The following is a 22509-nucleotide window of genomic DNA, read 5'->3' as shown; positions in this document are numbered from 1 at the left end:
TGAATGTACTGTAATGTTTTTTTAAATTGTATAAACGGCCTTAATTTTGCTGGACCCCAGGCTTTTGCCTTGGCAGCTGCTAACGAGTAAAAAACAAATATTTCACCGGATGTGTAAATGTGAAGCATCTGTTTGGCGTTTCCACTCTCTACCACATATGGTGATGAGCGGGAGCCTAGTGACCAGCAGTGGGAGATGATGGAGCGAAATTGATTTTGGCTAAGATTCTGCCAATTTTCTCACCGATTAAACATTTGATGTCCATACAGTTTTCTATTTCCAAAACTACAATCTGTAACAAACAGAGTGAACTGCATTTTGTGGACTTTACCCTTTGCCAAAGTTACACAAAAAAAATGCGTTTAGGAGTACAAGGGCGAATTGAGTTATTGCACCCGCGCATTTGACATAATAGTAGTCGTTCCCTTTCGGGAATGTCCAAATAATTGCTGGAACGCGCAAATAGGATCTCAATAGCGCGTGCTTGGCTTTGCCCATCTCATTCCTTGTTCTGCCCATTACGATTAATTTGCTCATTGGAAACGTCAGGTTATGGTCTATCTTTGGTTAGTTGTAAAAAATCTTAGATTTTACTCTCCCTCAGCAATATCATGTGGTAGCTCGGTTGATCAAGACCTGACTCTGATTAGCTAAATGTCATCAAAGGAATGGATTTGATTACTGTACTTAATGCCACATTGCGGTTAATTAGTTATTTGTTGCAATGGAGTTGCTGCTGAATGTCAACACAGGCGCCATTTGTGAACAATCCTATACTTTCACACACTTGAAACAGCTAACGTCAGCTACATTCTTGCTCTTTGTGAAACCTATTGTAAGAACCCTGGGTTTATAAGCGCGGATATCGACTCTGCCGCTTGAGCATGATTTTGCAGCACAGTCGATAGCCCGCTGGACGTCGGGCTAGGACGTTGAGGGATCGAGACCTGCTCTCTGCTGTTTCATTACATTGGTGTCAGAATTGATCGGACCTTGCATCCACGACTGTGCGTGTGCTTGACCGGTGAGCGCGTTCCTATAAAACGTTGAGTCGTGTGCTTGACCGGTGAGCGCGTTCCTATAAAATGTTGAGTCGTGTGCTTGACCGGTGAGCGCGTTCCTATAAAACGTTGAGTCGCAGACTAGAGATGATGCGCTATTTGAAAGGCTGGAGTAGCGTAACGACTCTGGGTTTATAAACGCTGATATAGAGGATGCTTTTGTGGCACAGTCGACAGAGCGTTGGACAGAGGGTTGAGGGTTCGAGACCTGCTCCCTACCTGGTTCATTATATTTTATTTGCGGAGGGAGATGAAATCTAGACGCTTGATATCAGATGTAATTATTTAAAGAATACACCCCAAAATAGTTTTAACCTTTTTTTCCCGACAGTATTACTCGTGTAACGAAATTACACGTTAAAAAAAACAACAGAATAAAAACACACAAAAGCAACCAATGTACTTTTTGGAACATCCCAATTAGGTTCAGCAAATGTAAGCTGGCGCGTGGCGTATCGCTTTTGGCAATCGGTTCAACGTTTTTTCGTGCACTTCAAGCGGGGAAAGTTTGCGCGGCAGTGTGTTTAATTTATTCTGTTTTAACGGTTTTAGAAATGGTGAGTAGCTAGCTACATCATTGTTTTGAGAATTACCCAAACATATGTATAATTTTTAAGTAAGGAATAAGAGAACAAAAAATCACTGTCCAATTTCTCAGGAGTGAGTTGGCTAAAGTCAGCAAGCTATATATCACATTTCTAGGTTAGCTAGCAAGTTAAATATACTTAAAATGAAAGTAGTGTATCGTCTGTTCTCATGCTTGATAAATTCAGCTCATAACATTATAGCTAGGTCGTTTAGTTAACTATTTAATAATTTTCCCTCCAATAAACGACCACGTTTTCTAGTTAATAACATAACGTACCTAGCTAGCTAAAGTTAGTTGCTCCTTTGTGTCTTTGTTACGCTAGCAAGCTAGGGCCCGGCCATCCAAGATAGGCAATCGTTCATTACCTGGCTGGCTAACTAGCTAGCTAGTTTTGTCACATATGAATAATAATAATTTGGTATAGTTAACTTTAGCTTATCAAGTTTTTCTATAGGTAAGTTAGTTAGGAACTAACTAGCCGGGAATGGTTGGACAATGGCAATACCCTGATGGCTGAAATAGAAGTGGATTGCCCTCTGAGTTCCCCTTGCCTTCTTGACGTTCTATCCTGGATAGAATGGTTGAGCACATGGTATAACTCATTCCTTTCACCTGTGACTGAGATAGCTAGCTGGATCAATAGATTATCCATCTGATGATGAGGCTTACTCTGAGATGGCTACAATCTTTCTGCCCACTTGAGCATGTTGTGATTAGACTTTGTAGAAAAGTGAAAGGCAACTGGTATGACCAATGTCTAGCTACTTTAATTTCTTCCAGGATATCCAGAAACAGAGCAACGGATGTCAGACTTCCGCAAGTTTGAAGCTGTCAAATGGTTATATTTTACCTGAAGGTAAAATGACTCCAAACACACTTTTTGTTGGAGGAATCGACATGAAGGTGAGTAAGCTCAAATAATTTCCAAATGGATTGGGATACATCGTCATTATCTAACGTGCTCATATTGTCCTTTCCAGGTGGATGAGAATGAAATCCGTGACTTCTTTGCGAGATTTGGTGCCGTGAAGGAAGTGAAAATCATCACTTACCGTGGAGGTATCTGCAAAGGGTAAGTCCCAAATTAGTAGGCTCCACCTTTATTCAAGAAAAGTGCATCCACGTAAACATTGTCTTATGGAACAATGTCACTCTTTGACTTTGTGTAGTTATGGATTTGTTTACTTCAATGAAGACGTTGACATCCAAACCATCATTGAAGTAAGGGTAATTTATTTAACATGGTCACATTCAAGTCTTTCAAACTTTGCCTTCACTCTGCTCACAAGCTAATGTGTTTCGTCTTCACCATGTTTACTCTGTAGCAACAGATCAGTTTTAAAGGGAGGAAACTCAAGCTGGGTCCAGCAATCATGAAGGAAAGGAGCTCACGTGAGTGTGTTGCTTGTGTGCATTTGGTCCATTGATATGTCGTAGTCTCAACATTTTCTTATGTCTTCGGCTCCTTGCCTTTAGTAATCCATTGCCACAACAGAAGTCTGGGTTGTGGCTAAACGTGTTTTACGTCGACCACATTGCAGACATTGCATTGCATCAACCAATGGTTGCATGCCAGATCGACTGCAGTCGGCCGTCAAATTGCTATATCAAATTACTAGTGGTTAGTTGAAATTTCAAACACCCATCTAGGCATTGTGAGACCTGGCATGTCTTTAATTATAGTCAGCCTAGAATGAGGATGAAGGTTTGTTCATTTGTTTACCCGCCCAGGTTCCATGCCGTCTCACCTGGTTGATCAGGCCCCCTGGATATCCCCCTCCCAGTACATCTACTGCACCTGCTGCTCTCCTATGGGCGGGGGCATGGCTCAGCCTTCACCTGTACTCAATGGCGGCAATCCCTACTTCCAGGTAAGGGCCTGTCATTACCCCAAAGCCACTAAGTGTGTCTTAAATGTCACCCTATTCCCTGTGAAGTGCACTACTTTTAACCAGGGTGCCATTTGGGACGCAAGCACTGTGTTGCGAGATGGGATTGAATCAGTTCACACTTTAGAACTAATAGTGGTCCCAAAAGTGCACCAACCCCAACCTGCCCGCCCAGCACACCAGACCCATGTTCAGCAGGCAAACCTTGTGGAACGTTGCAGATAGAACTTTGCGTACATCTACCTTTGACACTGCGGTTTTCTCCTTCCTCTCTTCTCAGCCTTACTCGTACAACGGCTTTCCAGGAGTCATGATTCCACAGATGCCCATGCGCTACTCGCAAACCAATTACGCGTACCAGGTAAACAAACAAACCAAACACACTCATGCAGGCAGATAACCTTTTTTTGCGGGGGATAACGTATTCATTGAATAAATGTATTGTTCCCTGGAGAACTCTTAGTGGCGATTGGTATGAAAACATGCACTACAACGTGACCAATTCCTCAACACTAATCCAAACTAATATACATGCGTGACATGCTAGAGACCACACACATACATCTGTTTTGATACTGTACCATAGCATGATAAACACACTCGTTCCTCTCCCCATATAACTTATTGAGGAAAGGGATGCATTTTAGACATGTATGTATTGACCTTTTGACTCCTGCTCTCCTCTCCCAGTACGCCTCACCACACTGGACTGGAGAGCAGAGGACACGGCTCATCAACCAGGTGACACTTCCTCTGAATGACTACGTTTTGCAAACTGCTAAGATGCATCCCCAATATTTGATTTTAACTGATTGGAAAAGCTATGTAGATGTGACGTTTTTACCATCTTATCTGTATCAGGGATGGGCAACTTTGATGGGGGTGGGGCCACAAAAAAATCTAAAATCATCATGAGTTCCATACCCATACATGCCAGGGCTCGTCAGCATTCTGGGGCAAGTAAAAAAATAAAAATAATATATGATTTTTAAAAAATGATGGACAACCAGAATATAGATTTAAGTTGTCTGAATGGGCAAGTAAAAAAAATCGCAATATGAAACAATTACTCCAATCAGAATTGGCAGTGGCAGCATACAGCAGGGTAGTAAATTGGCTATATTCCCATTTGCTATAGCCCATTTCAATAAATATTTTATATTTACACAAAGCAAGAGAACAATGTAGATCTAGCTAAATCTATATTTTTCTCTTTCAAATGATAAGGGCCAATAGCCAACGTCTGTTTTTATAGGGGACACTCCGATGTCTTATCGTTATAGAAGCCCAAATGGTCTATTTTCTGTCCATTTGATATGAATCTGACTTGGCCTATTAACCCTTTAGATCCCAATAGAATTTTAGGCCGCTGCTGTAGAATACTCAGAATTTCAAACAAACATACCTTGTGCAAAAACAAAGAACAAATAACAATTAACCTGTTTTTTTAAAGAGCACAACCTCTTTAATGACACCACAGTCATGTCAGTAAGAATAACTCATTTTGTCATTCACTGTGTGAAGACCCTCACTATAAAAAAAACAACAACAGATTAACTCTCATGCATTATCATGCTGAAACATGAGGTGATGGCGAGGGATAAATGGCACGACAATGGATCTTAGGATCTCATCACGATGTCTGCAATTGTGTCCGTTGTCCGTAGCTTATGCCTGCCCATACTATAACCCCACCGCCACCATGGGGCACTCTGTTCACAACCTCAGCAAATCTCTCACCCACACAACGCCATACACGTTGTCTGCCATCTGGCCAGAACGGTTGAAACCGGGATTCATCCATGAAGAGCACACTTCTCTAGCAGGCCAGTGGCCATCGAAGGTGAGCATTTGCCCACTGAAGTCGGTTATGACGCTAAACTGCAGTCGGGTCAAGATCCTGGTGAGGATGAGGAGCACTTGGATGAGCTTCCCTGAGACTGTTTCTGACAGTGCAAACCCACAGTTTCATCAGCTGTCCGGTTGGCTGGTCTCAGATGATCCCGTAGGTGAAGAAGCTGGATGTGGAGGTCCTGGGATGGTGTGGTTACACGTGATCCGCGGTAGAGAAATAAAGATTAAATTATTTGGCAACAGGTCTGGTGGACATTCCTGCAGTCAGCATGCCAATTACACGCTCATTCAAAGCTTGAGACATCTGTGTCATTGTGACAAAACTGCACATTTTAGAGTGGCCTTTTATTGCCCCCAGCACAAGGTGCACCTGTAACTATCATTCTGTTTAATCAACTTCTTGATATGCCACACCTGTCAGGTGGATGGATTATCTTGGCAAAGGAAAAATGCTCACTAACAGGGATGTAAACAAATTTGTGCACAACATTTGAGAGAATCTATATACAGCTAAACACTGCAACTATTTCCATGAGTCAGAGAGCAACCATTGGAGCTCCTGCTCCACGCTTATGTGCTCGCCTGTACTTGCTGTACCAACCAAGTGATCATGACAGGATTTGCTACTCCCCAAGTTTTACAGCATCAAACATCAACAACGCCAAACGTATATCTGCTGTTGACTTGTTTCACTCACCTCGACATCATCGCTTTCAAAGTGCAAGTACGTGTCCGAAATCCTTATCACAAACCAACATGGATACAGCCTCTTCCACAGTGAAAAGTCATCGTTGCTTCGGCACCATCATTTGGTAAATACGTTTATTTTTGTATATTTTTTCTAAAGTCAAATGACATCATCAACCAGAAACAGGGTATGCTAACAGCCATGCGAATATGACAACAGTTTGTTAGCAAGTTAATTTTGCGATAGACAGATATTATTGTTAGAAAAACAAGGACATTCGCGGCTGCTATAGCAATTTAAAGAAAGGCTGTTGACCACCACTATTGGTTCTAAAGGGTTTTAAGCCACTTTTAATTTAATGCATGCTAGATTTCATGATCAAACAATGAACTCCGTTAGATGTCTCAAAGTTTTAAGTTGCTTTTGAATAATTTCACATGGGAGGCCTAAGGTAAAAATGAGAGCGAGAGAGAAGAAACAATAGCAAGATATAAAAATCTAATGAGAAATTTGAACAAACCTTACAGTTGCGCAAAGCGTTAGACAGTAATGATGCATGCATCTGGCAGGAAAAAAATCTGTCCTTATCCTAGTGAGCCAAACAACCAAAAGCCTTGTCCTATTAATTGAAATATCATAAAAACTTTAAGATGAATATAAAGAATAATTATGAACATCAGGATTGTTTTTGTAATCAAACTATTCTCAAAATAAAAATCATTTTTAACTAAAATTGCAGCTTATAAATGGGAATAATTATGAACATCGGAGTCTATTGTGGTGGAATTATTGTAATCAAAAGGAGAGACTTTTATATTTCCTCAAAATAATGAAACTTCATTATTTAATTAGTATAACATAGTCTTGTAATTTCCACCGTAATATGCTATTCTCATTCACAGATTTATTTTGAATGACAAATATATTTCAATGACAAATGAAATTGAGAAAAAATACCAAGATGGAAAAATCTAATGAGTGAAAAGAGAACTATGACTACAGCTGAGGAAAGCTTATGAAATAAATGTGTAGTTGCCCTAGGCCTATTTCCATGTTATCCTAGCAGTGTGCAACCTACCTACAACGCATATAGCAGCCTAGGCCTAAATAAGAGAGGAGGATGAAGGGGGGAAATGTGAATGAGTTTATACTTATCCAGTTCTGAGGAGTGCAGAGTTGCACTGCAGCAAGGCTCATTGACTGTCACTTGCTCCATCTGCATGCTTTGGAGCACACAGACACACAGAGAGCCAGATAGGCCTAGGCTACTACACATCTCGCTGGTACCACGGAAAGCCAGATGGGCTAAGACACATCTCGCTGGTACCACGGAAAGGCAGATGGGCTAAGACACATCTCGCTGGTACCACGGAAAGGCAGATGGGCTAAGACACATCTCGCTGGTACCACGGAAAGCCAGATGGGCTAAGACACATCTGGAACCACGGAAAGGCAGATGGGCTGGCTACCACGGAAAGCCAGATGGGCTAAGACACATCTCGCTGGTACCACGGAAAGCCAGATGGGCTAAGACACATCTCGCTGGTACCACGGAAAGGCAGATGGGCTACGACACATCTCGCTGGTACCATGGAAAGCCAGATGGCCTACGACACATCTCGCTGGTACCACGGAAAGCCAGATGGGCTACGACACATCTCGCTGGTACCACGGAACCACAGCTGGCGCACAATCCCCCCCCAAAAATAATTACACCACTATTTTAACTCTCAACAGTAAGTTAAGACCCCGACTGCGTTCCGCACGGACCATCAGTTGCCTTGCCTGGAAACCTGGCATTGAATTTTACGTTGGGCAGAAATTTCTGTTTCGTCTCAAGACTTCTACAAGCCAGAATGTTGAATAAAATTATATTTTTTTATGTACTTTACCGATTGTCTGTGCGGTTGATCCATTTGGCAGTAGGAATGAGAGAATACAATGCATTCAGAAAGTATTCAGACCCCTTGACCTTTTCCACATTTTGTTACGTAACAGCCTTATTCTAAAATAGATTCAATTCTTCTTCTTTTTCTCGATCTACACACAATGCCCCATAATGGCAAAGAAAAAACATGTTTTTAGAAATTCTTGCAAATTTATTACATTTCAAAAACTGATATAACATTTACAAAAGTATTCAGAGCCTTTACTCAGTACATTTTTGAAGCACCTTTGGCAGTGATTAAAGCCTTGAGACTTCTTGGGCATGATACTACAAGCTTGGCACACCTGTATTTGGGGACTTTCTCCCATTCTTCTCTGCAGATCCTCTCAAGCTCTGTCAGGTTGGATGGGGAGCGTCACTGTACAGCTATTTTCAGGGATCTCCAGAGATGTTAGATTGGTTTCAAATCCAGGCTGAGGCTGGGCCAGTCAAGGACATTCAGAGACTTGTCCCGAAGCTACTCCTGCATTGTCATGGCTGTGTGCTTAGGATCGTTGTAACCTTCGCCCCAGTTCTGATGTCCTGAGCACTCTGGAGAAGGTTTTCATCAAGGATCTCTGTACTTTTCTCCGTTCATCTTTGCCTCGATCCTGACTAGTCTCCCAGTCCCTGCCACTGAAAACATCCCCACAGCATGATGATGCTACCACCATGCTTCAACTTAGGGATGGTGCCAGGTTTCCTCCAGAATTGACACTTGGCATTCAGGCCAGAAAGTTCCATCTTGGTTACTTCCGACCAGAGAACCAAATGGGCTGTCGTGCCTTTTACTAAGGAGAGGCTTCCGTCTGGCCTCTCTACCATAAAGGCCTGATTGGTGGAGTGCTGCAGAGATGGTTGTCCTTCTGGAAGGTTCTTCCATCTCCACAGTGCAACTCTGGAGTTCTGTCAGAGTGACCATCGGGGTCACCTCCCTAACCAAGGCCTTTCTCCCCCGATTGCTCAGTTTGGCTGGGTGGTCAGCTTTAGGAAGAATCTAGGTGGTTCCAAACTTCATCCATTTAAGAATGATAGAGGCCAGTCCACTGTTATTGGGGATCCTCATTGCTGCAGAAATGTTTTGGTATCCTTTCCCAGGTCTGTGCCTCAACACAATCCTGTCTCGGAGCTCAACAAACAATTCCTTCGACATCATGGCTTGGTTTTTACTCTGACATGCACTGTCAGCTGTGGAACCTTATATAGACAGGTATGTGCCTTTCCAAATCATGTTCAATCAATTGAATTTACCACTGGTGGACTCAAGTTGTAGAAACATCTCAAGGATGATCAATGGAAACAGGATGCACCTGAGCTCCATTTCGAGTCTCAAAGCAAAGAGTCTGAATACTTATGTGAATAAGGTATCTGTTTTTTATTTTTCAAGCATTCTAAACCTGTTTTCGCTTTGTCATTATGGGGTATTGTGTGTAGATTGGTGAGGGGGAAACATGTATTTAATCCTGTTTGTAATAAGGCTGTAACGTAACAAAATGTGGAAAAGGGGAAGGGGTCTGAATACTTTATGAATGCACTGTATATCCATAGGAAAGTCTAATTATATCAACGTTTCAAAGCGCTGGTAGTGCGTTCAGATTTATCAACTGAAGCAAGTGCACAAGCAAAAAATACATGCACGAGACTCATGCATACTTGCAGAGCCCGTGTCTGTGTTTTCATGGTTCTGCGCATGCTTCAGCTGATCAAAATCTGAATGCACTACCAGTGCTTTGAAACGTTGATGTAATAATTATACTTTCCTGTGGATATATTGTCTCACATTCCTACTGTCAAATGGACGAACCACACGGACAACCGTTAAAGTATCATTTTATTCAACATTCTGACTTGTAGAAGTCGTGGCAGGAAAAATGCCCTGACTCAAATGCTCATTTCAGCCCGACGTATAATTCAATTCAACGTGAAGTTTCCAGGCAACCAGTTGCCCATCCCTGATGTGTATTCTGTCATCTGATCGAGTAATGACTACTAGGTGGCAATGTTGGGAAAAGCCTATATTGTCATGTTGGTGTGAGTGCTTTAAGCGGATATAATATCAACCATCTGCCTGCCAGTGTGTATCCGTATTTGCAGTAATTCATGTGTTGGCTAAGGATGACTGATTTTCTGCCAAGGGTGTGTTTGCTGTAGTAGTTCCTGTGTTAAGGTTCACTGTGGTTGTTTCAGCCGGCTCATTATGTGATGTGATGCCCCGTTTCCAGAACTTTGTGGACTGCGGAGTCCAGACTCTGCTGTAGTCCACAGCCCACTGACCCTCCTGCTGTACCAGGTGAACGAACACACACACACACACACAGACCCTCCTGATTTCTGTCTCTTTTTGTTCTGCTAATCTTTCTATCCATCTTCCCCCTCCCTCCTGTATCTCATCTGCCATTTCTATCAACTCTTTCTCCATCTCTTCATTGTTCTTACAATTCTTCTCAATTGTTCTCCCTCCATTCTTCAGTCATTTCTACGTAATTAGTGATTGTGGAGCAAGTGTTCAAAGTGCTGATTCGAATGCTCAATTAGTGAATTATCTCTAGTTTGTCTGTGTATTGTCAGGGATGATGGCAGAATATGTCCATCTTGAGGAACATACTCTATTCTCTTTCCTCTAGTTGTCAGACTATGTGGACAGTCTCAATTTGTCTTGTGATTCCTCGCATCCTATCTCCTTGCCTCCTTCTCAATCAAATTGGAGGAGATGGACCAAGGTCCTGCCCCTCAGGTCTTATTTTCCAATGCAATTTGAGGACGAGGTAACCCAATGGGTTTTGAGAAGGAGGCGCGGAAAGGACGCAAGGAATAAAATAAATGCAATGAATATTCTCCCATTGGGGAAAAAGCTCTAGAATCCTAGCTGATGATAGTTGACTGAATGCTTGTTATTCCTCACCACCACAAGGGGGCGACGTCTCCATGCAGACTGGAGCACACGGTGACATCCTGGCCTTTAGAGAGCTAGCAGCAATAGACTTTAAAAATATACACTTTCAGGATGCTTTCTCTCTACGACATCTCTTGCTCACTTTGAGACCCGACCACGGCGGCTCGACACTTGCACCTGCACCCGATGGGCGTGGTCACTGTGACCGTGTTTGCTTGGCTAGGACCATGGTCCTGGCGTTTGGACCGCTTTCAACCCATCTCAAACACTAACGCAGGGAAGAGCGGAAGTGATTTTGGAGCTTCAGCTTGTTTACAGCACAGAGCAATGCCTTTTTTACATTTATTTGTTATTTTTTGGGGGGGGTGGGGGTTGGTTTTGATAACCCCCAAAAAGAAAATACTTTTAAGCTCATCTGCATATTTTTATATTTTATGTTTGACTATATTGAAAGTTTTTTAATGTCAGTTTGTTTGGGTGTAAGCTTTTTGCTGGGCTTCTGTACATAGATTTGTAACACAACAAATGACCCTTTTAAAGTAGTGTTGATTTTGACTTCTATTATTAATTCAAGTTTCCATCCCCATCTTCCTCTGATTTAAGAAACTAATGCATCAAATTATTGTGGGCAGAATTGGGCACAACACGGGCACATTATTTTTCAGGCACTCCTGTTGCCTTAGTGCTCTTTTTATATAATTTCTTGACAGTTCTTGTCTTACGCTACTTAAATCACCTTTTTATTTCGATTTACTTCAGTGAATTAGAAGTGCCTGTCTGTTTTTTTTGTTGAGGGGTTAATTGAATTGATGTTAGTGTATTTACAATTGGGATGCACTGATATCATCTTGAGTGTTGCTGTTTACAAAGTTATGAATCCTTTTATTGTGGCCAATGTTTCTTAGGTTGCGTACCAAATGGCACCCTTGTCCTTATTTAGTGCACTACTTTTGACTAGAACCCTGAGCAACAGTAGTGAACTATAGGGAATAAGCCTCTGAGTGTTGCCGTTTCTTAAGTTATGGATCCTGTGGCCAATGTTTCTTAGACGGTTCCAGCTCTTGCAGTACGTCGACAAGAGGAAAATCATTGAGTCAATTTCACCTGACGGTGTTGATAAACTACTTTTATAATGCAGCCCAGCAGCCTGGGTCGGGAAACCTGTTTTCATTCACTCTGAAATGAAGGACATAACTAACAGCAATGCGTTCCATCACTAATGGTTGAAGTTCTCTTAAAGTTCACTTTATGCATATTTGTTGTTGTTGCACTGATTGATTTGTTGACCAAGTGTGTTTTGTAAGAATGTTTTTCTTTCTTTTTTTTTTTTGTTTTTGAGGTGGTGTGATTTGATGTGTTTATGATGTATTAATACCATATTTTCAGTTTGATTCTAATCACTTTTCAGCCCGACGGATTAACTGGTTGCATTTAAAATTGATAAACACATTTTGCATTTCAAGATATTTATTTGATACATCAGTTGAGAGATTTGTTGACTCCCTGTCTTTGTCTTCTAAGCCAGTGTTTCCCAAATACATTTCTATTTTAATTTTTTTGAAAGATAAGCTTGAAATTGGAATTGTCAAAGAATTGACTCAACCACAAACACACATCCAAGTTTAGATTTGATATAATGAACCAGACAATCTTTTGTTATTTCTGGTTGTTTGTGAAAGTTAGCTGGCTAACTCATTGATCCTGCTTTGTATTATAACCCTTGGAGTTTCTTCCCAGAAGATTGTTTCTGAAATATTTATCTGTTTACTGTTGCATAGATGCTCTGTCTTCACTGTGGACTGGTTGACATCTGAAGTTGGTCAACACCCAGAGTGTGATCCAAAGAGCAGACATGCCTAACGATTCTACTACAGTCAATTAAAGTATGAAGCTGGCCCTAACTTAAGTCAGCTTTGTTTTATTTGTTATGATTTGGTGATGGTACGCACACAATTTGTGACCCAGGGTGGTTATTTTTTTGTCTGTGTACCTGCAGTGTATTCGTTAGTGCACACCGTAGCAAAATATTTTGCAACGGAAAACAATTTATTATTGGACAAATTTAGATTAGTTCCTCTGATTTGGGCATACACCCCAGAAGTGGCTGCTGGTTGGTCAGAGCTGACTTTCTGTCATGGCAACATAACTGACCATAATGTTCTGTCACAGACCATTTTGTTCTCACAAACAGCAGTATGATGATGTGACTGCCCCCCGACAGACAGACTGCTCTGAATTATGGAGCAGTCTGGATAGCCCTTATGAAAAATGAATTTACAGTGTTGACTGCTGTCTTTCATGAATCCCAGACACCCTGGACACACACTCACATACACACACGTTGACCTCCTTATAACACAGATTTGAATCCCTTACCATAAAAACACTTTTGTCCATGACTAACTGAACCCAGACAACACACACAATCTCAATTTCCCCACAAATGGACATAAAGCATTTGCTGTAGCATGCTCTTATGGTAGTTCTGATTAAGTACTTAAGCTTGACTTTTACAGTCTCTGTGGCATCCTCTTCACATACACTCTTAATCTTCCCTCCGTGTATGTTAAATCAGCCTTCTGCGACTGTTCACTAAGCAGAGGGAAATGGAAAGGCAGACTTCCTCTCGCACACAGAGGGAGAGAGCAGGAGGAGAGAACTCCTCACACACTGTTATCACGCGCGTCGGGCTGCAGGAGAGATACAGTACAGTACAGTACAGTTGTCAGAGGGAGGATTCGGGCTTTCCCGTTACCGGAGCAGCATGACCTTAACGGCTGTTCGTGGCTCGTCAACCGTGGTGATCACGCAGAGGACAGGGGATTGACAGACAGGCGCTCAGGGTGAAGACACCAGAGAAAGTTCGGGTTTGTGTGTCGGTGACCGTGTAAAAACATGAGCACATCGCTTACGCATGCGTCCTGACTTGTCGAGAGACTTCTCTTACGGGTGATTCCAAACGGTAGGCGACCTTTTGTTTGTCTACTCTTAAAAACAAATGAAATATGTTTATGAATTGAGATATGGACATGTAGGTCAGAGTTCACGGGTGTTATGTGCTTAGATGAAACCAAGTATTCTCATAATGTGTTTTACGGCCCAACATCTCTCGGGCCTCAAATACAAAACATACATCTTGCGAGATGTTTTATGAGACGTGTTGGCTCAACTGTGCAGCGTTAACTTTTGACGGCGGGGGAAGTAGCCGGATGGATCCCATATACACGGGCTCGTTTGATGGGCACAGCACAAGTTCGGGTCACAACGGTTAACAACCCACCAATTCTCTCCAATAGTCTGTACTTACGTTCTGCCAAAACCTGTTGCCTAAAACGAGTCTTGTCTCCTGTATTGTGTTGATTGTGATGCCTGTGCCAGATACTATGTGTGGTTTGTATTCCAAGCAGAGGCTAAAGCCCAGATATTCGTGACAGAGTAAATTGTGTCAAGCGCAGCTGGAGAGATGGCGTGAGCGGGGGAAATGTGGAGAGAGTCATTCCGTGCGTAAGCGACCTGTCATGTATAATTTCCAGTTTGCTAAACTGCCATCGTTATAATGCGCACCAAGCAGTTCGCCACGTGCGGTGAGCGTGCAGGAGCAAAAAGGCAAACCCACAGGCGCACTCCATGTCTCGTGCAATTTACCGTTGGCGTTTTCTTAAAGGTCAAATTCAGCCGTTTTTATCTCAATATCAAATGGTTTCTGAGCAACAATTAATGTGATGATTTTCAATCAAAATGGTCAACCAGAAATAAAATTAGCATCTTAGCAAATAGCAATATCTCAAGCAAGAATTTTGCTATGACTGTCTGGCAGTGTTCTGTGAGTAAGGAGGGGAAAACCGAAAACTCGCTGGTTTTGGCAGAGGTCTTATTGGTGTATTAACTAATTTACCGTCAGGTGAAGGCACCAGACAGCCTGAAATGTCAGGGATGGCATTTTAGCCTGTCTTTTCAAACAGCTCTTATACTAAAATGGCATTATCATAATTTTCAGAATGTCACACTATTATTCCAACCTCATAATGTGGAAATATATATAAAATACCGCTAAATAACGTTTGACTGCAATGGGCCTTTTTAAGGTTTTTAAATCACAAATGAAACGTCTCTTAAAAATTCATAGTGTTACACAATACTTCTGGTCCAATTCATGGAAAGTAGGCTAGGCTACACATTGAAATGAATTGGATGACACTGTTTGCAGGCAATTCATGAATGTCAAAGAAGGTTTTTCCTCTTAAGTGCAAAATCATCTTCATTATATAGCCTACACCCGTTTAGGTAAATGTTATTTCTTCAGGGATCATGCCTCCCTCTGAGCGATTTGACACTCCTACGCGCTCTCTCTCTCGTTCCCTCTCTTTTCATCCTCTCCTTGCATCTTCTTCTATATTTAGTGTGTCTTCTCATCTGCGTGCCTATCCCGCACTCGCTATCAGCGGTAGATGAATGGCGTTTCTCCGCACCCTTGCGTTTCCCAGAAGATTGCCGAGAGAGGAGCATTGGTACAGCACAGACGGATTATCCTCGTGTGTAATCCGTGTTGGTTGCGCTGTCATTTAAAATACTCTGTTAGGAGAGCAGCTCTAATGAGATGCCCCCTACCTTCGTATCTTTATCTGTTCTCTCTTTCCTCATTCCTTTGCTGGTCTTTTAATGCTAGTTTAGTGCCTGCCTGCCTGCCTGCCTGCCTGCCTGCCTGCCTGCCTGCCTGCCTGCCTGCCTGCCTGCCTGCCTGCCTGCCTGCCTGCCTGCCTGCCTGCCTGCCTGCCTGCCTGCCTGCGTGTGTGTATGCGTGTGTGCGTGCACTGGTGGGTTTAGTGATTTGGAGACCCCAGGCAGAGGCCAGTACTATAAATGGTTTTATAATAAATATGTAATTTAACTGTAAAAATGTAATACAGTGGCAGGTAGCCAGCAGTTACAGTAAAGAACGTTGGGACAGTAACCGAAAGGTTGCTGGTTTGAATCCCTGAGTAAGAGAGTGCAAAATTACTAGAATTGTCAGCGATTAGGTGAATGGATAAACAGAGTCAGCCAGAGGGTTAAATAAGGAACATTGATTATGGAATGGAAACCATGTGTGTATAATGAAGACAAAACGAAAATGAAACATGGATCCGTGGTGACTAGAAAGCCGGTGACCGCCGAACACCGCCCGAACAAGGAGAGGGACCAACTTCGGCTGAAGTCGTGACAATAATGTAAAAATGGATTACCTTCTTAATATGCCATGAACACAACCATTCATGTTTTCACCTGATTGTCAAACAAATCACTTCAAAAAGTAGGTTACCTTTGTGGGTTCATCCCAAAATAAATAATTCCAGCATCCGAAACCATTTTACAGGAGAGAAAGCATCCGAGCGAGCGAAACAACGCCCCTCTGTTTTACTATATGTAGCCCGTGTAACTGATGCTGTCTGGCCAAAAATAGTATGACATGGGCCTTGACGAAAATGGCACTATTATCAGCAGTACAGTACCTGTCTTTTTGTGAAATAAATGCATTAATTTAGGTTATTTTTGTATTTTATTTTCTATGCTCTGAACACACCTCATTGCTGCAGCTTAATTTCAGTGAAAGTCACGTTTTCAATCATATCAAGGGAAACAAAGCACAAACTCTGTCAGGGTAGAGTGGAGCATGGGGGGTCCTCAAGCTGTGAAATTATATTTAAATTATATATGCCCAGCTCTTGAGGCCCCTTGATGATGTGAGGCCTGAGGCAATTGCCTCGTCTGCCTAATGGTAAGTCTGCCGCTGTGTGTTCTGTGTGTGTGTAACGGATGTGAAACGGCTAGCTTAGTTAGCGGTGTGCGCTAAATAGCGTTTCAATCGGTTACGTCACTTGCTCTGAGACCTTGAAGTAGTAGTTCCCCTTGCTCTGCAAGGGCCGTGGCTTTTGTGGAGCGATGGGTAACGATGCTTCGTGGGTGACTGTTGTCGATGTGTGCTGAAGGTCCCTGGTTCGCGCCCGGGTATGGGCGAGGGGACAGTTTAAAATTATACTGTTACATTGATGCTGTTGACCCGGATTACTGGTTGCTGCGGAAAAAGGAGGAAGGTCAAAAGGGGGGTGAGTGTAACGGATGTGAAACGGCTAGCTTAGTTAGCGGTGTGCGCTAAATAGCGTTTCAATCGGTTACGTCACTTGCTCTGAGACCTTGAAGTAGTAGTTCCCCTTGCTCTGCAAGGGCCGCGGCTTTTGTGGAGCGATGGGTAACGATGCTTCGAGGGTGACTGTTGTTGATGTGTGCAGAAGGTCCCTGGTTCGCACCCGGGTATGGGCGAGGGTTTGTGGGTTCATCCCAAAATAAATCATTCCAGCATCTGAAACCATTTTACATGAGAGAAAGCATCCGAGCGAGCGAAACAACGCCTCTCTGTTTTACTATATGTAGCCCGTGTAACTGATGCTGTCTGGCCAAAAATAGTATGACATGGGCCTTGACGAAAATGGCACTATTATCAGCAGTACAGTACCTGTCTTTTTGTGAAAGAAATGCATTAATTTAGGTTATTTTTGTATTTGATTTTCTCTGCTCTGAACACACCTCATTGCTGCAGCTTAATTTCAGTGAAAGTCACGTTTTCAATCATATCAAGGGAAACAAAGCACAAACTCTGTCAGGGTAGAGTGGAGCATGGGGGGTCCTCAAGCTGTGAAATTATATTTAAATTATATATGCCCAGCTCTTGAGGCCCCTTGATGATGTGAGGCCTGAGGCAATTGCCTCGTCTGCCTAATGGTAAGTCTACCGCTGTGTGTTCTGTGTGTGCTCTCTCCTTGAAATGATGACACTTCAACAAAAAGACCCCAGCGCAAAGCTCCTAAAACCCCAGTCCTCTTGCCGTTCCTAAGGTCTCTTTTTACTGGTGGTTTAGATGCCTCACCCCTCAACCTTGTGATAGGATGATGATGATGATGACGATGATGATGATGATGATGATGATGATGCTAAAGGGTAACTTGATCTCCACAGGTAGCGCTGAGCAGTTATTAGGGACCACAGTGCATCATCATCATAAAAGCCCAACTCTTCAAACCACACACAGGTAGAGCAGGAAGATCCAGGTAAAAGATTGGAACAGAACAGTAGAACCAGGTAAATGTTTATAACAGAACAGCAGAACCAGTTAAAAGATGATAGATGTTCTTTACCATTTGGCCATCAGTTTTGCCCTCAATGCTCCTTATAGGACACATCACTGCACTCTATACTCCTCTGTAAACTTGTCATATGTGTATACTTGTGACCCACTGGTTGAGGCTTATTGAAACCCTCTTAGGCCTCACTCCCTCTTATCTGAGATACCTACTGCAGCCCTCATCCTCCACATACAACACCCGTTCTGCCAGTCACATTCTGTTACAGGTCCCCAAAGCGCACACATCCCTGGATCGCTCCTCTTTTCAGTTCACTGCAGCTAGCGACTGGAACAAGCTGCATAAAACACTCAAACTGGACAGTTTTATCTCCATCTCTTCATTCAAAGATTCAATCATGGACACTCTTACTGAGAGTTGTGGCTGCTTTGCGTGATGTATTGTTGTCTCTGCCTTCTTGCACTTTGTGGTGTTGTCTGTGCCCAATGTTTGTACCATGTTTTGTGGTGCTACCATGCTGTGTTGTCATGTGTTGCTGCCATGCTATGTTGTTGTCTTTAGGTCTCTCTTTATGTAGTGTTGTGGTGTCTCTCTTGTTGTGATGTGTGTTCTGTCGTATATTTTTAATCTCAGCCTCAGTCCCCGAAGGAGAGCTTTTGCCTTTTGGTAGGCCAACATTGTAAATAAGAATTTGTTATTAACGGACTTGCCTAGATAAATAAAAGCTTGGAACAGGACAGTAGAACCAGTTAAAAGCTTGGAACAGGACAGTAGAACCAGTTAAAAGCTTCAACAGTAGAACCAGTTAAAGGCCCAGTGCAGTCATAAAACATTTTATATATATTTCCACACTGAGTTTGGAATAATATTGTGAAAATTAAGATAATGTAATTTTAGTGTAAGAGCTGTTTGAAAAGTTCACATGAGTTTTGGCCTGCCTGGTGACATCACCATGCGGTAATAAGTTAATAGAACAAAAACAGAGTTTCAAACCTCTCTGCCAATAATAGCTTGTGTTTAGGTCACAGATCCCTCGCATTAGGCTCATCCAATTAGGCCCCTCACTCAGACCACTCCCAGGCAGTCTTAGCAAAATTGTTGCTTGGGAAATTGCTGTTTGCTAAAAAGCTATTTTTTTTGTACAATTTTTAGTGAAAAAAATAACAACAGTAAGGTACTTAATTGATTTGATATTGAGATAAAAAATGACTGCTCTGGGCCTTTAAAAGCTTCAACAGTGGAACCAATTAAAAGCGTGTCTCCTCCTGCCTTACTTTAACCTTCATGTTCTCCCTGTGTGCTAGCTAGCATACAAACAGTGTGTTTACAGGCCCAGGGCACAGAGGACAGTGTGGTTGTAGTTTATCTGTGTCTTCTAATAACGGAAGCAGTCTCTTACAGGATTGGTGGAGAATGTGGTTGGACTACTTTATGGGAAAAGCACCTTCTGCTGTTAGAGCAATAGGAGATGTGAACCGAAGGGAGGGAGTGGGGGAGTAACGGAGGGAGGAAGGGAGGCAGGAAGGAAGGGAATGTCTAAATTGATGAGAGAGGGCTACTGTATGAGAGACACATGGACAGAGGGGAAATGTAAGGAGAGAAACATGGTAAGGAGTGAGGAGGGGGAATGTAGGGATGGAGAGAACAGATGGTGGATGGAGGGAATAGATGGTGGATGGAGGGAATAGATGGTGGATGGAGGGAATAGATGGTGGATGGAGGGAGTAGATGGTGGATGGAGGGAGTAGATGGTGGACGGAGGGAGTAGATGGTGGACGGAGGGAGTAGATGGTGGACGGAGGGAGTAGATGGTGGACGGAGGGAGTAGATGGTGGATGGAGGGAATAGATGGTGGATGCAGGGAGTAGATGGTGGATGGAGGGAGTAGATGGTGGATGGAGGGAGTAGATGGTGGATGGAGGGAATAGATGGTGGACGGAGGGAGTAGATGGTGGATGGAGGGAATAGATGGTGGACGGAGGGAGTAGATGGTGGACGGAGGGAATAGATGGTGGACGGAGGGAATAGATGGTGGACGGAGGGAGTAGATGGTGGACGGAGGGAGTAGATGGTGGACGGAGGGAGTAGATGGTGGACGGAGGGAGTAGATGGTGGACGGAGGGAGTAGATGGTGGACGGAGGGAATAGATGGTGGATGGAGGGAATAGATGGTGGATGGAGGGAATAGATGGTGGATGGAGGGAATAGATGGTGGACGGAGGGAATAGATGGTGGACGGAGGGAGTAGATGGTGGACGGAGGGAGTAGATGGTGGATGGAGGGAGTAGATGGTGGACGGAGGAAATAGATGGTGGATGGAGGGAGTAGATGGTGAATGTAGGGACGGGATGGAGGGAATAGATGGTGAATGTAGGGACAGGGGATGGAGGGAATAGATGGTGAATGTAGGGACAGGGGGTGGAGGGAATAGATGGTGAATGTAGGGACAGGGGATGGAGGGAATAGATGGTGAATGTAGGGACAGGGGGTGGAGGGAATAGATGGTGAATGTAGGGACAGGGGATGGAGGGAATAGATGGTGAATGTAGTGACGGGATGGAGGGAATAGATGGTGAATGTAGGGACAGGGGGTGGAGGGAATAGATGGTGAATGTAGGGACAGGGGGTGGAGGGAATAGATGGTGAATGTAGGGACAGGGGGTGGAGGGAATAGATGGTGAATGTAGGGACAGGGATGGAGGGAATAGATGGTGAATGTAGGGACAGGGGATGGAGGGAATAGATGGTGAATGTAGGGACAGGGGATGGAGGGACAGGGGGTGGAGGGAATAGATGGTGAATGTAGTGACAGGGGATGGAGGGAATAGATGGTGAATGTAGGGACAGGGGATGGAGGGAATAGATGGTGAATGTAGGGACAGGGGATGGAGGGAATAGATGGTGAATGTAGGGACAGGGGTGGAGGGAATAGATGGTGAATGTAGGGACAGGGGGTGGAGGGAATAGATGGTGAATGTAGGGACAGGGGGTGGAGGGAATAGATGGTGAATGTAGGGACAGGGGATGGAGGGAATAGATGGTGAATGTAGGGACAGGGGATGGAGGGAATAGATGGTGAATGTAGGGACAGGGGGTGGAGGGAATAGATGGTGAATGTAGGGACAGGGGATGGAGGGAATAGATGGTGAATGTAGGGACAGAGGATGGAGGGACAGGGGATGGAGGGAATAGATGGTGAATGTAGGGACAGGGGATGGAGGGAATAGATGGTGAATGTAGGGACAGAGGATGGAGGGAATAGATGGTGAATGTAGGGACAGAGGATGGAGGGACAGGGGATGGAGGGAATAGATGGTGAATGTAGGGACAGAGGATGGAGGGAATAGATGGTGAATGTAGGGACAGGGGATGGAGGGAATAGATGGTGAATGTAGAAACAGGATGGAGGGAATAGATGGTGAATGTAGGGACAGGATGGAGGGAATAGATGGTGAATGTAGAAACAGGATGGAGGGAATAGATGGTGAATGTAGGGACAGGGGATGGAGGGAATAAATGGTGAATGTAGAAACAGGATGGAGGGAATAGATGGTGAATGTAGGGACAGGGGATTGAGGGAATAAATGGTGAATGTAGGGACAGGGGATGGAGGGAATAGATGGTGAATGTAGGGACAGGATGGAGGGAATAGATGGTGAATGTAAGAGGGAGGGAGATGGAGGGAATAGATGGTGAATGTAGGGACAGGGGATGGAGGGAATAGATGGTGAATGTAAGAGGGAGGGAGGATGGAGGACAGGATGGAGGGAAGACAGGCAGGGAATGAATGACAGCCAGTGCCTGTTCTGTGAAGGAGCCAGTTCCCATGGCAATACTTTGTCTCTGTGCGATGATGCTCGTCGACTGGAGAGTCTGGTGGAGGCTAGGGCTGTCTGGAGGTTTCTCTCCCCTCCTCTCACTCTCCCCCTGCAATACTCACTCTCTTGTTTTTCTCTCTCACTCCGGTGAGAGACATTGAGAGGGGGAAGATGGAGTGAGAGAGAGAGAGAAGCAAGAGAGTATCTCTCACTCCATCTTCCCTCTCTCTCAATCCCTCTCTCAATCCCGCTCTCTCTCTGTGTGAGAGAATTTGCTCTCCAACTCATTATAGAAGATAACAGCCTGAAGATGAGTTTCCTCTTGAAGTTATTGAAAATGAAGGCGTGTTCTCCATGAATTTACCTGCATGAGTAAGGAGAGAAAACAATCTAGGGGAAGATGAATTATGTGATTGCATCTAAAATATTGTTTATTCATAGCTGTTAAGGCCCAGCGCAGTACTTCCCTCGCTGCAGATATTTATTGAACCTTTATTTAACCAGGAAGTGCTGATTTGAAATCTTTTTCAAGAGCATCCTGGCCAGATAGGCAACACAAAGTCATTACACAATTCCAGACAGTTAACATGAAAAACTACAGGTAATCTAGAAAAAAAATACATTTAATTCACAGGAGTACAACACAATCATAAAACAGCTAATTAAAAACATTGG

At 43.5% G+C, this 22509-nt stretch overlaps 2 protein-coding genes across 4 annotated transcripts in view; both read left to right on the top strand.

Moving 5' to 3' along the window:
• The first annotated feature begins 736 nt into the window (after positions 1–736).
• LOC124042709 (deleted in azoospermia-like) lies at positions 737–11834 on the top strand. Of its 3 annotated transcripts, none has more exons than XM_046360803.1 (10): positions 737–1024; positions 2431–2553; positions 2631–2722; positions 2820–2871; positions 2976–3042; positions 3382–3521; positions 3820–3900; positions 4230–4280; positions 10231–10298; positions 10920–11834. In XM_046360803.1, the coding sequence occupies exons 2-9, from the start codon at positions 2512–2514 to the stop codon at positions 10264–10266; spliced, it is 561 nt and encodes a 186-aa protein (XP_046216759.1). In that variant the 5' UTR covers positions 737–1024; positions 2431–2511; the 3' UTR covers positions 10267–10298; positions 10920–11834. The 3 variants fall into 3 exon arrangements, 2 of the variants coding, with proteins under 2 accessions (XP_046216759.1, XP_046216758.1); XM_046360802.1 differs by lacking the exon at positions 737–1024 and adding an exon at positions 1052–1618; XR_006840193.1 differs by lacking the exon at positions 737–1024 and adding an exon at positions 1054–1618 and having other exon boundaries at positions 10196–10298.
• Positions 11835–13520: 1686 nt separating this feature from the next.
• The window catches only part of LOC124043217 (raftlin-like), a 75716-nt gene continuing 66727 nt past the window's right edge, over positions 13521–22509 (top strand). Inside the window, exon 1 of the mRNA XM_046361545.1 lies at positions 13521–13863. The gene's annotated coding sequence lies outside the window, so the exon portion shown is untranslated. The remainder of the gene's footprint in view (positions 13864–22509) is intronic.

The sequence above is a fragment of the Oncorhynchus gorbuscha genome, linkage group LG09, assembly GCF_021184085.1.
Source record: "Oncorhynchus gorbuscha isolate QuinsamMale2020 ecotype Even-year linkage group LG09, OgorEven_v1.0, whole genome shotgun sequence".
Lineage (NCBI taxonomy): Eukaryota > Metazoa > Chordata > Actinopteri > Salmoniformes > Salmonidae > Oncorhynchus > Oncorhynchus gorbuscha.
Note: the sequence above shows the minus strand (reverse complement) of the source record. Positions and strands in the feature narration are given on the sequence as shown.

What these genes read in the sequence shown, in the direction of transcription:
- LOC124042709 (XM_046360802.1), top strand. An exon ending in CGTGGAGGTATCTGCAAAGG is followed by an intron (nt 2,723 to 2,819) that starts GTAAGTCCCAAA and finishes GACTTTGTGTAG; the next exon opens with TTATGGATTTGTTTACTTCA. An exon ending in GGACACGGCTCATCAACCAG is followed by an intron (nt 4,281 to 10,230) that starts GTGACACTTCCT and finishes CCCCGTTTCCAG; the next exon opens with AACTTTGTGGACTGCGGAGT.